The 17,384-nt window shown below is 40.4% G+C and overlaps 1 protein-coding gene across 1 annotated transcript in view; it reads left to right on the top strand.

Moving 5' to 3' along the window:
* Window positions 1-17,384, top strand: part of unc5ca (unc-5 netrin receptor Ca) — a 290,202-nt gene that overhangs the window by 213,318 nt on the left and 59,500 nt on the right. The window contains 1 exon segment of the mRNA XM_036979368.2: window positions 14,767-14,823. Within this exon segment, the coding sequence (XP_036835263.2) occupies window positions 14,767-14,823 (57 nt within the window).

Genomic DNA, 17,384 nt, shown 5'->3' with positions numbered 1-17,384 from the left:
CTACTTCTCCGTAGTTGGTATTCAGACTTACCTAATGCAGGCGCCGGTGCTTCATTTGTAAATTGGGAGGTGCCGGAACAAAAAATGAGCTTGAGACGGGGTTGACCCAGGGGGGCTCTGAGGTACCGAAACGCATAAAACAAAAATCCTCTTTATAATAAAGCATGGCATGCGTTTATCAACACTTTTGCGTACTGGTATAGAGCAGCAGAGTAGAGGCACTTGCAGAAGTTGCAAAGGATTTTTTTGTTTGTTTTGCTTTTATAAACTAATTTCATGCAATACTACATCGTTTTAGATTATTGGAGACTAGAAGAATATTTTTAAAACCTCACAAATGATTGAAATGACAGGCTACTTGATACTGACAAACTGAGAATCTGAGATAAATAAAAACTACCTTGTCTTGAATCCATCAATTGCCTAAACCTAGTTGTACGGAGACAAACACATTGTACAATATGAAGAGGAAATTATAGTCCTAAAAAAGCTTTCCGGTTTCACTGACTCACCCAATGATGCACAGCTCACTCACCAGCCATGGCTAATGCGCTCCTGCCAAAAGCTTATCTCTCTTGTTTTTCTTTGTAAAACAATGATGTTCTCTGAATAGGTCTATAACTTGGTAGCCTACAGACAGATTCGATTATTCTCTTTTCAGCAGGAGCCATTTGCTTTTCAATCTGTGTTTTCCCACGATTGTATTTGAAATATTGGGAAAGGCCTGTTTTAGCTGCATGCTGTAAGCATTCCTTGTGATTGGGCTACGCACAATCCACAGCTAGGCTATTTTTAAAAAGAAGCTATTGATCCTCTATGACTAAATATAGGCTCACTCCAGGTGTAGTATTCAGAATGATTTAATTTATTTCTGGACAGACAGCAGTAATTCTATAACTTTGGCAAATGTATATACATTTATCAGGGGTGTGGCACCTCCAGGACACTTCCCGCAGCTATGATTCTATAAGGAAATAAATGATGAAGTGAAGGCTCGTCTCTATCAGCGCAGAGAGAGGGAGAGAGATCATAGAAAGTGAATCAAATTTTACAGTAGTTCTGTGAGAGATACAGGCACACTTCTTTCTCTCACCACAGCAATGGCCACAAGTTGGTCTATATAGGCTACAATGTTGCACAAACCATATACCCGGGCCGGCCCCACGTGAATCAATTATTAGAATATCAGGCATGTTTTCACATTAGGTTTTCTTTAGGGTGCAGGAGAATTAAAGAGGAGTCAAAGTTCTCTGATTGCAATGTAAAAATTATAATAAAAGCGAACAGTGAACATTATTTTTCATGCTAGATCCTGGCAAATGGGTGTCCGGAATGAAACGGTCCAAAACTGAGAGTTGCCGGATCCTGTTCCGGCAGGATCCGTCCCAAATGATGTACTGGCAGGCAGGTAATGTGCTCTACAGGGGTGGCTACCTTGAGCACACAGAATAATGTACTTCAACAGCTGAAAACCCTCCTACTTGCTGGCTAACAGATTTTCTCGTGGATTTGTCATTCATTACGGTTTCCAGTAAAGGTATCTTATTAAGCTCTCCGTTTAAAACACGGTGCACCTTTAATTAGAATTGTGTCGACAGTCTCGGGAGAATACATTGAGAGAACAGGTTCAGAATATAGGGATCAATGAAAGAAAGCCATCTAAACATATGCATATTCGTCTCCGTTTCAGCACCAATTGGTAGATTTAATAAATACTCTGATCTTGTAGTTTATTTAGGCACACACAACTATGTATGAATCATAAAAAAAACAGGAGAGCCTTTGCACACTAAATATATTGATGAATTTCAATCCCTGAAATATTGGAAGGTGGAAAAAGTGCTAGAAATCTACCCTAATCCTCATTAATCATGGATGATTGTATGACATGTGGCAGGCTCCAGGTTTAAACTGAGTTCATCTCTGAGTTCCATAATGATTAAAATAGACTGCATGTTTACTACACAACGTTAGCCTAGTATGATCCAGTAATGCTAGCGATCCTCAGGAACAACTACACTGACGTGACAGAGGAAAGAAAGGTCAACAGAATGGAATGATGCAAAATGTAGGCTACAAATCGACAGTAAACTAACACTAAAGTCATAACACACTGGTGGTAGCACTGATCACTGACAACGACGAGACAGCCTGTAGGGAGGAGCTCAGAGACAGCCTGTAGGGAGGAGCTCAGGGACAGCCTGTAGGGAGGAGCTCAGAGATAGCCTGTAGGGAGGAGCTCAGAGACAGCCTGTAGGGAGGAGCTCAGAGACAGCCTGTAGGGAGGAGCTCAGAGACAGCCTGTAGGGAGGAGCTCAGAGACAGCCTGTAGGGAGGAGCTCAGAGACAGCCTGTAGGGAGGAGCTCAGAGACAGCCTGTAGGGAGGAGCTCAGAGATAGCCTGTAGGGAGGAGCTCAGAGACAGCCTGTAGGGAGGAGCTCAGAGACAGCCTGTAGGGAGGAGCTCAGAGACAGCCTGTAGGGAGGAGCTCAGAGATAGCCTGTAGGGAGGAGCTCAGGGACCTGGCCGGGTGGTGCCAGGACAACGACCTCTCCCTCAACGTGATCAAGACAAAGGAGATGATCGTGGACTACAGGAAAAGGAGAGCCGAGCACGCCCCCATTTTCATCGACCGGTCTGTGGTGGAGCTGGTCGAGAGCTTTAAGTTCCTTGGTGCCCACATCACCAACAAACTATCATAGTCCAAACACACCAAGACTTTCATAAAGAGGAGTCAAAGTCAATGTAAAAATTAGGCCGTCATTGTAAATAAGAATTTGTTCTTAACTGACTTGCTTAGTTAAATAAAAGTTAAATAATATATATATATTTTTAAATAGTGCCTGTAAACACACAGTCCAGTTTAAAGTCAAAGATGGCAGGTCTGTGTGGCAAAGAGCTCATTTGCATATAGGCCTATTGTAGCTCTGATTGGCTACGGCAATTTTATTTACTGCAGTGTCTATGAATTGTCCAAATGCACATCCTCATTCCCACTCTATATTCCTACAACATTTTCACCAATGCCTTACTCTGTCATTCCCAAACATTCTATGAAATTATGAAAACATGAAAAGGACAATATCTAAGTGCTCGCTTGTATAACAAAAAAGACATCATATTCTTCCTGAGGGTGTATGTGAACAGATTTCAATCATATTTAATGTTGCTAAAACGCTGTCAGTTCCACTTTAAGTTCAAGGTCAAAATACGCAGAGGGAGAAGTGCATTAAAAGGGAATTACGTTCCATTTACGCTACCTTTGGTCAGAATTACCCCCAACGGTTTGCCTATACGGTGGCCATATTAGGCCTCAGATTGAGGCTGTCCTAATATGGACACCGTATTGCACTGTAGAAGCATCACATCAAACGTAAACAATTAAGGTCAATACCTGAGTTATAGACCATGTTTTCAGGAAGTTTATAGAAAAGATAGTGACAAATGTTGACGATCATGAGCTAGCGTAAATAAGTATGAGCTAGCGTAACTACGTATGAGCTAGCGTAACTACGTATGAGCTAGCATAATTAACAAGAGCTGACGTAATTACAATCCCTCCGGAATTGTTGATATTTTTGACCCCAATAGAAACAACAGAAATCTTAAACCCCCATGGAAAATTGGGCCTCAGTCATAATAACATAAAAAGAAGTGTGACTCTTTTCCAAGAGAAGCCAATTATGTGTTGACATGTGGGAAAAGCACCTTGTTTATTGTGTGTTTGTCTGTAGTTATTGACCAGGCATTGGACTCAAAGTTTCAACTAAAGTGAAAACACTGGATAGAAATGTGTTACCGCAGACTGCTTGTAATAATGCTGTTAAATCTCACTAAAGGACTACAACACTAGTCCACGGTTCATAGGTGGGTTGGTGGGACGAAACAGACAGGGTTAGCTTAGACTGTTGACAACATGTAAACTATATATTTTTTGTCTCCAAATGTTTATTGAAAACATAAATACATTTGCACAATGAACACTTGTTGTCTCTCAAATAGATTGTTACAGTTGTTTGTTGGCTAGCTTGTGAATTTAAGCCATATTCGCATAGACATGACATTAGTCAAAACACCAATGATTCCCCACAAGGCAGATTCTTGTCATTGTTGCTAGCTATCTGACTGTTCAGAAGCATAACAACGCATTCCTTCGGGCCACATCGATGCGCAGGCATAATTTTTGTGAAGTTGTCAGATAAACCGTTCATACAACCCCCCCTCCCCCCAAAATGATACATGTCAGCAGTCAAGTTTTCAACATGGAGCACTTTTAGTACAGAGAAAAAGCTGATATGTGTTTTGCATCATATGACGCACTCCCTTTGAACAAGGCTATGCCGTAGATATTATTTTGGAGAAATACACTACATTACCAAAAGTATGTTGGACACCTGCTCGTCGGACATCTCATTCCAAAATCATAAGAATTAGTATGACGTAGGCCCCCCTTTGCTGCAATAACAGCCTCCACTCTTCTGGGGAGGCTTTCCACTAAATGTTGGAACATTGCTGCGGGGACTTGGTTCCATTCGGCATTAGTGCGGGCGATTAGGCCTGGTTCGCAGTCGGCATTCTAATTCATCATAAAGGTGTTCAATGTGGTTGAGGTCAGGGCTCTGTGCAGGCCAGTCAAGTTCTTCTACACCGAGCTCGACAAACCATTTATGTATGGACCTCGCTTTGTGCATGGAGCCATTGGCATGCTGGAACAGGAAAGGGCGTTCCCCATTCTGTTGCCACAAATTTGGGAGCACAGAATCGTCTAGAATGTCATTGTATGCTGTAGCGTTACTGGAACTAAGGGGCCTAGCTTGAATCATGAAAACAGCCCAAGACCATTATTTCCCCTCCACCAAACTTTACAGTTGCCACTATGCATTGGGGAAGGTACCATTCTCCTGGCATCTGCCAAACCCAGATTCGTCTGTCGGACTGCCAGATGGTGAAGCATGATTCATAACTCCAAAGAATGTGTTTCCACTGTCCAATGGCGACAAGCATTTCACCACTCCAGCTGACACTTGGCATTGTGCATGGTGATCTTAGGCTTGTGTGCGGCTGCTCGGCCATGGAAACCCATTTCACAAAGCTCCCGACGACCAGTTCTTGTGCTGACATGGCTTCCAGAGGCAGTTTGGAACTTGGTAGTGAGTGTTGTAACCAAGGAGAGATGATTTTTACATGTTTCAGCACTCAGCATTCCCGTTCTTTGAGCTTGTGTGGCCTACCACTTTTCCCCTCACAATAACAGCTCTTCCAGTTGACTGGGGCAGCTCTAGCAGGGCAGAAATTTGATCAACTGACTTGTTGGAACGGTAACATCCTATGACGGTGCCATGTTGACAGTCACTGAGCTCTTCAGTAAGGCCATTCTACCGCCAATGTTTGTCTATGGAGATTGCATGACTGTGTGCTCGATTTTATACACCTGTCAGCAATGGGTGTGACTGAAATAGCAGAATCCACTCATTTGAAGGGGTGTCTAAATACTTCTGTGTATATATAGTGTATGATTCTAAGATTCTCATTACACAGTATAGTATTTATAAGTATATTTGTATCTGCTAAATCCTCCTCTATCTGTTTTTAAAAAATATATATTTGTCTGTTATTTAACCAGTCCAATTGAGATGTAATATATTTTTTTAAGGGAGTCCTGGTCAAGAGGAAGCAGAGACAGTACAGAATAAGATACAATGAAACATGGGACAAATGAAACTTTACAACAACACAACTTTACAACAACACAACTTTACAACAACACAACTTTACAACACAACTTTACAACAATACAACTTTACAACAACACAACTTTACAACAACTTTACAACAACACATCTTTACAACAACACAACTTTACAACGTTGCAACTTTACAACAACAAAACAACACAACACAACAACACAACTTTACAACAATGCAACTTTACAACAACACAACTTTACAACAACTTTACAACAACACAACTTTACAACAACACAACTTTACAACAACACAACTTACAACAACACAACTTTACAACAACACAACTTTACAACAACACAACAACACAACTTTACAACACAACTTATAACAACACAACTTACAACAACACAACTTCACAACAACACAACTTCACAACAACACAACTTCACAACAACACAACTTTACAACAACACAACTTTACAACAACACAACTACACATACATAGAACATCCTCATGGTGTTAGAGGACACCAACTCATTGACTGCTGACGCAACTGCACACTCTTCAATATTAAACAAACTCTCTGAAACTCACACATTTTAGAAAAGCAGCGTGAAATTCCACATTTGCTACACAGAACACCTCTAATGGATTTGACACATTTAAAAGGAAATCAAATAAATACATGCATGTTGTTAGAAAAGTCTTAGGAAAGCCTGGCGCTGTACCTATATCATGAGAGTTAGCCTTAGGAAAGCCTAGCGCTGTACCTATATCATGAGCGTTAGACTTAGGAAAGCCTAGCGCTGTACCTATATCATGAGCGTTAGCCTTAGGAAAGCCTAGCGCTGTACCTATATCATGAGCGTTAGCCTTAGGAAAGCCTAGCGCTGTACCTATATCATAAGCGTTAGCCTTAGGAAAGCCTAGCGCTGTACCTATATCATGAGCGTTAGCCTTAGGAAAGCCTAGCGCTGTACCTATATCATGAGCGTTAGCCTTAGGAAAGCCTAGTGCTGTACCTATATCATGAGCGTTAGCCTTAGTAAAGCCTAGTGCTGTACCTATATCATGAGCGTTAGCCTTAGGAAAGCCTAGCGCTGTACCTATATCATGAGCGTTAGCCTTAGGAAAGCCTAGCGCTGTACCTATATCACGAGCGTTAGCCTTAGGAAAGCCTAGCGCTGTACCTATATCATGAGCGTTAGCCTTAGGAAAGCCTAGCGCTGTACCTATATCATGAGCGTTAGCCTTAGGAAAGCCTAGCGCTGTACCTATATCATGAGCGTTAACCTTAGCATGCATTTACATGATCACTGTGATTGATGGTCATAGGATCCGTCTGTTCATATTTCTTGGCTGCGCAGCGCTGCTGCCCATAGTTTAAATGCTCTCATTGGGCTTGTGAGATCCAGCCGCTGCATTAAGTCCCAGCTAGATGGATGGGGAGTATACTCTGAATATAAAACCCATAACAGTATAGATTCAGCCTCGTTTCCCCAGATTGATTTTTGTGCTTTTAGAGGCTTGAGCCCTGTCTATGTCTACACTAATAACAGTTTCCTCCAATATTTAGGAGAAATCCATGAGGCTTAAAAGCCTGCAATGCTTCTAATATGATCCTGAAAGCAATACGTATGTAGACCTCATCATCCTACTCTAATGGGTCCAAACACTTTGCATCTAGATTGGTACTTTAATATGTTTGTGTTGGAGAAAGAAAAAAAAAGCTGTTTCTGTTGGATTCTATTAGATTGCATCCAGACTTTGAATAGTTTGTGTATAGGCTGCCTCTAGTATGCCCCTCTCCGTTTCTTCCCAAAACGTAATTGTCTCTTAACTATTCTTATCATTACCTTTTTTTTATTTCTCAAGTCCATTTCCATGAAATTAGACATAACTTTACACTGGGAGGAGTTCATAAAAATTAGATTTTTTTGTGAGGAGTGGGGGGGGGGGGGTGGGGGGGGTTGAAAATGTTGAAAACTAGTGGAATTGAGTAGTGCTTCATGTCTCTGATAGTGCTGTATAATTGACTTTTCTCTGGCTACTGCACCTACAGACACTCCTGCTTTCTTCCTATTTCCCATCTAAAGTTTTCCCATTATAAAACCTGAGTAGTTGAAATCCACTTGACCTCCGTCTGCCTCACCTCAAGTATTTTCCTCTCTCGTCCATTTCTCTGTGTTTGATTTAAGGAGCTTTTGTTGCTTTGCTCTCAGACAGATGCCATTTTCATCGACCGAGTGTACTAGACAACAAGCACTGTATTAGCATAGAAAACATACCTTTACTCTGTGCCTATTTCACTTGTGTTTCCTATGAGTCTAGGTTGGAGTTTATTTCCAATGATTCAGATCGAATGAAACACATTTTAAAGACAACTGTACAACGCTGCAACCTGGCATTGCTTGGTAGTGGTATAGGTACCGTAGTACCACACAAAGTAGAAACACAGTTAAACCTGACTTCTGACTTTCAACACAGCGAAATGCTGAAAGGTTAAGTTAAATGTAAGTGGGTTCGTTTAGTGGGTTAGGGTTAGTCTTACTAGTGGGTTAGGGTTAGTTTTACTAGTGGGTTAGGGTCAGTTTTGCCATTGAGTTAGGGTTAGTTTTACTAGTGGTTTAGGGTTAGTTTTACCAGTGGGTTAGGCTAGTTTTACTAGTGGCTTAGGGTTAGTCTTACCAGTGGGTTAGGGTTAGTTTTACTAGTGGGTTAGGGTTAGTTTTACTAGTGGGTTAGGGTCAGTTTTGCCATTGAGTTAGGGTTAGTTTTACTAGTGGTTTAGGGTTAGTTTTACCAGTGGGTTAGGGTTCATTTTACCAGTGGGTTAGGGTTAGTTTTACCAGTGGGTTAGGGATAGTTTTACCAGTGGGTTAGGGTTAGTTTTACTAGTGGGTTAGGGCTAGTTTTGTGGGTTAGGGTTCATTGTACCAGTGGGTTATGGCTAGTTTTACTAGTGGGTTAGGGTTAGTCTTTACCAGTGGGTTAGGGTTAGTTTTACCAGTGGGTTAGGGTTAGTTTTACTAGTGGGTTAGGTTTAGTTTAGTGGGTTAGGGTTAGTTTTACTAGTGGGTTAGGGTTAGTTTTACTAGTGGGTTAGGGTTAGTTTTATCAGTGGGTTAGGGTTAGTTTTATCAGTGGATTAGGGTTAGTTTTACCAGTGGGTTAGGGTTAGTTTTACCAGTGGGTTAGGGTTAGTTTTACTAGTGGGTTAGGGTTAGTTTTATCAGTGGATTAGGGTTAGTTTTACCAGTGGGTTATGGTTAGTTTTACTAGTGGGTTAGGGTTAGACTTAGCAATGGGTTAGGGTTCATTTTACTGGTGGGTTAGGGTTAGTCTTACCAGTGGGTTAGGGTTAGTTTTATCAGTGGGTTAGGGTTAGTTTTACTAGTGGGTTAGGGTTAGTCTTAGCAATGGGTTAGGGTTCATTTTACTAGTGGGTTAGGGTTAGTCTTACCAGTGGGTTAGGGTTAGTTTTACCAGTGGATTAGGTTTAGTTTCTTGGGTTAGGTTTAGTCTTACCAGTGGGTTAGGGTTAGTTTTACCAGTGGGTTAGGTTTAGTTTCTTGGGTTAGGGTTAGTTTTCCCAGTGGGTTAGGGTTAATCTTACCAGTGGGTTAGGGTTAGTTTTTCTAGTGGTTTAGGGTTAGTTTTACCAGTGGGTTAGGGTTAGTTTTTCTAGTGGTTTAGGGTTCATTGTACCAGTGGGTTAGGGTTAGTTTTGTGGGTTAGGGTTAATTCGTTTTACTAGTGGGTTTGGGTTAATCTTACCAGTGGGTTAGGGTTCATTCGTTTTACTAGTGGGTTTGGGTTAGTCTTACCAGTGGGTTAGGGTTAGTCTTATCAGTGGGTTAGGGCTAGTTTTACTAGTGGGTTAGAGTTAATTTTACTAGTGGGTTAGAGTTAATTTTACTAGTGGGTTAGGGCTAGTTTTACTAGTGGGTTAGGGTTAGTTTTACCAGTGGTTTAGGGTTGGCCTTACCAGTGGGTTATGGTTAGTTTTAGTGGTGGATTAGGGTTAGTGTTTTAATTTGTTTATTTAACTAGGCAAGTCAGTTAAGAACAAATTCTTATTTACAATGACGGCCTACCAAAAGGCCAAAGGCCTCCTGCGGGGACGGGGGCTGGGATTAAAAATAAACAAATAAATACAATATAAATATAAGACACAACACACATCACAACGAGAGAACACTACATAAGAGAACTAAGACAACAACATAACAAGGCAGCAACACATGACAACACAGCATGGTAGCAACACAACATAACAACAACATGGTAGCAAAACAACATGGTAGCAGCACAAAACATGGTACAAACATTATTGGGCACCGACAACAGCACAAAGGGCAAGAAGGTAGAGACAACAATACATCACACAAAGCAGCCACAACTGTCAGTAAGAGTGTCCATGTTACAAGAGGGAATTTGCAGTACATGAAAGGATGATATTTCTCATGTACACGACATTGAGTCCTAATACCAAGAACTGCAGATTTAGTGAAGAAATGTTGTTGAGGAATGGTGTCCTGTGAAAGGAAGGTATTTTGTAGAGGTCAGAAGACTTTAATAGAATAGGTTTGTCTTTTGGGAGCCTATTTATAGAATAAAAGTTCCTTAGCCTAGACACTTTGACTGCAAAGAAGAGCTATACTTTCTACTATACATGAACAGTTGTTCATAGTTACACCATATGTACGGTAGATAAGTTAGCTACCAAAGTATACACAGCTGTCCTTGTGGTGAGCTGACACAGAGTGGTGGTTGTGGTTGTGCTAGTTTTAGCTAGCTACTCTATAGACTGTCTCAGCGCTGACAACACTTTTGCCACTGAGGAAAGTACAGTAGCGTTTAAAGGTCTCTATTTCTCATTGGTTTATGTCCTGTATTTTCCCTCTCTGACTTCAGTCCTTCTATTTCTCATTGGTTTATGTCCTGTATTTTCCCTCTCTGACTTCAGTCCTTCTATTTCTCATTGGTTTATGTCCTGTATTTTCCCTCTCTGACTTCAGTCCTTCTATTCCTCATTGGTTTATGTCCTGTATTTTCCCTCTCTGACTTCAGTCCTTCTATTTCTCATTGGTTTATGTCCTGTATTTTCCCTCTCTGACTTCAGTCCTTCTATTCCTCATTGGTTTATGTCCTGTATTTTCTCTCTCTGACTTCAGTCCTTCTATTCCTCATTGGTTTATGTCCTGTATTTTCTCTCTCTGACTTCAGTCCTTCTATTTCTCATTGGTTTATGTCCTGTATTTTCCCTCTCTGACTTCAGTCCTTCTATTTCTCATTGGTTTATGTCCTGTATTTTCCCTCTCTGACTTCAGTCCTTTTATTTCTCATTGGTTTATGTCCTGTATTTTCCCTCTCTGACTTCAGTCCTTCTATTTCTCATTGGTTTATGTCCTGTATTTTCCCTCTCTGACTTCAGTCCTTCTATTTCTCATTGGTTTATGTCCTGTATTTTCCCTCTCTGACTTCAGTCCTTCTATTCCTCATTGGTTTATGTCCTGTATTTTCCCTCTCTGACTTCAGTCCTTCTATTTCTCATTGGTTTATGTCCTGTATTTTCCCTCTCTGACTTCAGTCCTTCTATTTCTCATTGGTTTATGTCCTGTATTTTCTCTCTCTGACTTCAGTCCTTCTATTTCTCATTGGTTTATGTCCTGTATTTTCTCTCTCTGACTTTAGTCCTTCTATTTCTCATTGGTTTATGTCCTGTATTTTCCCTCTCTGACTTCAGTCCTTCTATTTCTCATTGGTTTATGTCCTGTATTTTCCCTCTCTGACTTCAGTCCTTTTATTTCTCATTGGTTTATGTCCTGTATTTTCTCTCTCTGACTTTAGTCCTTCTATTTCTCATTGGTTTATGTCCTGTATTTTCCCTCTCTGACTTCAGTCCTTCTATTCCTCATTGGTTTATGTCCTGTATTTTCCCTCTCTGACTTCAGTCCTTTTATTTCTCATTGGTTTATGTCCTGTATTTTCCCTCTCTGACTTCAGTCCTTTTATTTCTCATTGGTTTATGTCCTGTATTTTCTCTCTCTGACTTCAGTCCTTCTATTTCTCATTGGTTTATGTCCTGTATTTTCCCTCTCTGACTTCAGTCCTTCTATTTCTCATTGGTTTATGTCCTGTATTTTCCCTCTCTGACTTCAGTCCTTCTATTTCTCATTGGTTTATGTCCTGTATTTTCCCTCTCTGACTTCAGTCCTTCTATTCCTCATTGGTTTATGTCCTGTATTTTCTCTCTCTGACTTCAGTCCTTCTATTTCTCATTGGTTTATGTCCTGTATTTTCCCTCTCTGACTTTAGTCCTTCTATTTCTCATTGGTTTATGTCCTGTATTTTCTCTCTCTGACTTCAGTCCTTCTATTTCTCATTGGTTTATGTCCTGTATTTTCCCTCTCTGACTTCAGTCCTTTTATTTCTCATTGGTTTATGTCCTGTATTTTCCCTCTCTGACTTCAGTCCTTCTATTCCTCATTGGTTTATGTCCTGTATTTTCCCTCTCTGACTTCAGTCCTTCTATTTCTCATTGGTTTATGTCCTGTATTTTCCCTCTCTGACTTCAGTCCTTCTATTTCTCATTGGTTTATGTCCTGTATTTTCCCTCTCTGACTTCAGTCCTTCTATTTCTCATTGGTTTATGTCCTGTATTTTCCCTCTCTGACTTCAGTCCTTCTATTTCTCATTGGTTTATGTCCTGTATTTTCCCTCTCTGACTTCAGTCCTTCTATTTCTCATTGGTTTATGTCCTGTATTTTCCCTCTCTGACTTCAGTCCTTTTATTTCTCATTGGTTTATGTCCTGTATTTTCCCTCTCTGACTTCAGTCCTTCTATTCCTCATTGGTTTATGTCCTGTATTTTCCCTCTCTGACTTCAGTCCTTCTATTTCTCATTGGTTTATGTCCTGTATTTTCCCTCTCTGACTTCAGTCCTTCTATTTCTCATTGGTTTATGTCCTGTATTTTCCCTCTCTGACTTCAGTCCTTCTATTTCTCATTGGTTTATGTCCTGTATTTTCCCTCTCTGACTTCAGTCCTTCTATTTCTCATTGGTTTATGTCCTGTATTTCATCTTCTTCTCGTGTTGTTTTTTTTAGTATAGGCAACCTGTTATTATACTTGTCTTCCGCATCAAGTTCAACATCATTGTCTGTCTACAGTGGGTGATGGTATTGTGATGTGTGCATGTGATCGCTTCATAACATCCTGTACAGTCAAGTCAATGTAAGGTGTGTCTGTAAGGTCTGTGTGTATAACATCAAATCAAAATCAAATCAAATGTAATTTGTCACATGCGACGAATACAGCAGGTGTTTCACCTTACAGTGAAATGCTGAATACAACAGGTGTAGTAGACCTTACTGTGAAATGCTGAATACAACAGGTGTAGTAGACCTTACAGTGAAATGCTGAATACAACAGGTGTAGTAGACATTACAGTGAAATGCTGAATACAACAGGTGTAGTAGACCTTACAGTGAAATGCTGAATACAACAGGTGTAGTAGACCTTACAGTGAAATGCTGAATACAACAGGTGTAGTAGACCTCACAGTGAAATGCTGAATACAACAGGTGTTTCACCTTACAGTGAAATGCTGAATACAACAGGTGTAGTAGACCTTACTGTGAAATGCTGAATACAACAGGTGTAGTAGACCTTACAGTGAAATGCTGAATACAACAGGTGTAGTAGACATTACAGTGAAATGCTGAATACAACAGGTGTAGTAGACCTTACAGTGAAATGCTGAATACAACAGGTGTAGTAGACCTTACAGTGAAATGCTGAATACAACAGGTGTAGTAGACCTCACAGTGAAATGCTGAATACAACAGGTGTTTCACCTTACAGTGAAATGCTGAATACAACAGGTGTTTCACCTTACAGTGAAATGCTGAATAGAACAGGTGTAGTAGACCTTACAGTGAAATGCTGAATACAACAGGTGTAGTAGACCTTACAGTGAAATGCTGAATACAACAGGTGTAGTAGACATTACAGTGAAATGCTGAATACAACAGGTGTAGTAGACCTTACAGTGAAATGCTGAATACAACAGGTGTTTCACCTTACAGTGAAATGCTGAATACAACAGGTGTTTCACCTTACAGTGAAATGCTGAATACAACAGGTGTTTCACCTTACAGTGAAATGCTGAATACAACAGGTGTTTCACCTTACAGTGAAATGCTGAATACAACAGGTGTAGTAGACCTTACAGTGAAATGCTTACTTACAAGCCCTAAGCCCGGCCCGTCACAGGAGTCGCTAGTGCGCAATTGGACAAGAACAAACTTTGATTTGAAAGTGTATTGTCCCGTTAAGGGGTTGGGCCCAGAATAGAAAGATGAGTGGGAGGCCCGGGTGCACAACAAGAAGCAAGAAGAGCAAGAAGACAAGTTTGCGCTGAGCCAGTTTGCACTGTTCTGTGAAGGGAGTAGTACACCGCGTTGTACGAAATCTTCGGCTTCTTGGCAATTTCTCGCATAGACTGACGAGTTTCAGAAAAAAGTTATTTATTTCTTGCCGTTTTGAGCCTGTAATCGAACCCACAAATGCTGATGCTCCAGATACTCAACGAGTCTAAAGAAGGCCAGTTTTATTGCTTCTTTAATCAGCACGACAGTTTTCAGCTGTGCTAACCCTTTTGCAAATATGTTTTCTAATGATTAATTAGCCTTTTAAATGGTAAACTTGGATTAGCTAATTGGAACACAGGAGTGATGGTTGCTGATAATGGGCCTCTGTACGCTATATGTAAATATTCCATTAAAAATCAGCCGTTTTCAGCTACAATAGTCATTTACAACATTAACAATGTCTACACTGTATTCCTGATCAATTTGATGTTATTTTAATGGACAACAAATGTTCTCTTCTTAGAAAAACAAAATTATTTCTAAGTGACCCCTAACCTTTGAACTGTCGTGTATATGTTTACATTTTCAGTGACATGTGACCATTTAGACTTTCTTATTTTTTGTTGCTGTTTTGTTTTGTTCCGTTTGGTTTGATGTTGATTTCACCGTGCCCTCCCTCCCCTTTTCTCCCCCTCAAGGTTCATTATATCAGCTGTCTACTGAGCCTAATGCCGACAGTGATTTGGGATTTTCATGTGAGTTGGTGTCTTTTTTTTGTTTTCCATTCCCCCTCTTCCCCTTCTCTTATTTTGTTGATTGATTTGTGTCCCTCTTGAGTTTTCCCTCCTATGTCATGCCGTACCACCTATTCCTTAAGGTTACAGCGTTCCCCTCCTTGATGATTCTCCTAGTGCCTCCTCCTCCTCCAGTCAGCTCCACTATACTGGTCTCTAGTGTCAGAGAGGTCCCAGTCTCTCTGTGCTATTACAGCCTCCTCATCTTGATGTGTGAGAGAGAGTTTTACTGAGGACTCTATCTCTCTCACTCTTTGAGCTATGAGCGTATATATTAAACATAATAATCATTCTCAGGATTTCATTGCCAGACAATTTGTTCTCATTTTCTTTTCGTGTTCAAAGACATCTATCTATTCATCTAAGTTAATTAAACATTCTGATTCTGGCGTTTTGTGGCTCCTAGTTTTATCATCAAAGCGGGGAAATATGTGTGAAATAACTGTAGGGAGGTGGATAGGATGTGGAAGAGCATTGTACTATAGGATGAGATGTTCCAGATCATCTTTATTCTAGCACTCCCACTATAGGTTATTCAGGTATTTGTGTCATAAAGGAAATATAAGTCACATTGTATATAACATAATACATAATAGTATAAAGTCAAACAGTATTTAAGTTCTAATTACACATTTTATATAACATGTACCGCAATACAGTAACATGTACCGCAATACAGTAACATGTACAGTAACATGTACAGTAATACAGTAACATTTACAGTAACATGTACAGTAATACAGTAACATTTACAGTAACATGTACAGTAATACAGTAACATGTACAGTAACATGTACAGTAATACAGTAACATTTACAGTAACATGCACAGTAATACAGTAACATGTACAGTAATACAGTAACATGTACAGTAACATGTACAGTAATACAGTAATACAGTAACAGGTACAGTAATACAGTAACAGGTACAGTAACATCTACAGTAATACAGTAAAATGTGCAGTAATACAGTAACATGTACAGTAATACAGTAACATGTACAGTAACATGTACAGTAATGCAGTAACGTACAGTAATATGTACAGTAATACAGTAACATGTACCGCAATACAGTAACATGTACAGTAACATGTACAGTAATACAGTAACATTTACAGTAACATGTACAGCAATACAGTAACATGTACAGTAACATGTACAGTAATACAGTAACATTTACAGTAACATGTACAGTAATACAGTAACATGTACAGTAATACAGTAACATGTACAGTAATGCAGTAATGTACAGTAACATGTACAGTAATACAGTAACATGTACAGTAATACAGTAACCTGTATAGTAGTCTGTATTTAATAAGTCAAGGATGCGTCCCCTCACTATTAATTCAGTAACCCAGTAAGACCTAGGCTCGGTGTCAACTAGATACACTCGTTTGGCTAGCTTTACTCTAAACCAGCTTTAAAGGAAATTAAGTTTTCAGAATTAGCAATATTTCCTCATTTATCTTTCTTACTAGCACTGATTTCAGAAATAGCTGCTCTTTTTGAGGACAGTTTTACTGCCAATTACTGTGATGTGATTGTCTGACCTACCTTAGTTGAATGCACTGATTGTAAGAATGTCAAAAATGACTCAAATGTAAAAATGATATGTACAGGATGTCATACGAAAGGAGCTAGATGTTGGCAAGGGTGTTAGATAGGAGCTAGATGTTACTTGGGGTGTCAGAGATGGGAGCTAGATGTTGCTAGGGGTGTCAGATAGGACCTAGATGTTAGTAATGGTGTCAGGTAAGACCTAGATGTTGCTAGAGGTGTCAGATAGGACCTAGATGTTAGTAATGGTGTCAGGTAAGACCTAGATGTTGCTAGAGGTGTCAGATAGGACCTAGATGTTAGTAATGGTGTCAGGTAAGACTTAGATGTTGCTAGGAGTGTCAGAGATGTGAGCTAGATGTTGCTAGGAGTGTCAGATAGGACCTAGATGTTAGTAATGGTGTCAGGTAAGACTTAGATGTTGCTAGGAGTGTCAGACATGTGAGCTAGATGTTGCTAGGGGTGTCAGAGATGTGAGCTAGGTGTTGCTAGGGGTGTCAGAGATGTGAGCTAGGTGTTGCTAGGGGTGTCAGAGGTGTGAGCTAGATGTTGCTAGGAGTGTGCTGGTGCCCTCCAAGTCACACAAATTCACTCCTCATTATTCAGTGACCCACGTGAAAGTATTTGCTTCACCTCTGGTATCAATGCTGGGATTAGCCAATGGGGATTACCCTGACAGAAGCCCGGACTCTCTCTCTCCCTCCAGTTTGTGAAGCTGCCTACGTCCACTTCAGAGCTAGTCTGGATGCAGATCAGGTACTTGCAGCTAGCTGCGTTAACCTCCCTTGTCTCAATCTGCCTAGCGGGACAGAAAGAAAAGTCCAGTAATCAATAGAGTGGGGATTGAGACCCAGAGCCGTTGCTTCCGTGGCGTGTACGTGCTACCCTCAGGGGCAACAGAGGTTGCCAGGTAATCAGACCCTGTTACCATCAGCCCCACTGGCTGTGCATAAGCCATCTGCA

Source organism: Oncorhynchus mykiss, chromosome 6 (assembly GCF_057628025.1).
Source record: "Oncorhynchus mykiss isolate SJ-2025 chromosome 6, ASM5762802v1, whole genome shotgun sequence".
NCBI lineage: Eukaryota > Metazoa > Chordata > Actinopteri > Salmoniformes > Salmonidae > Oncorhynchus > Oncorhynchus mykiss.
This window is presented reverse-complemented; position numbering and strand designations above follow the sequence as displayed.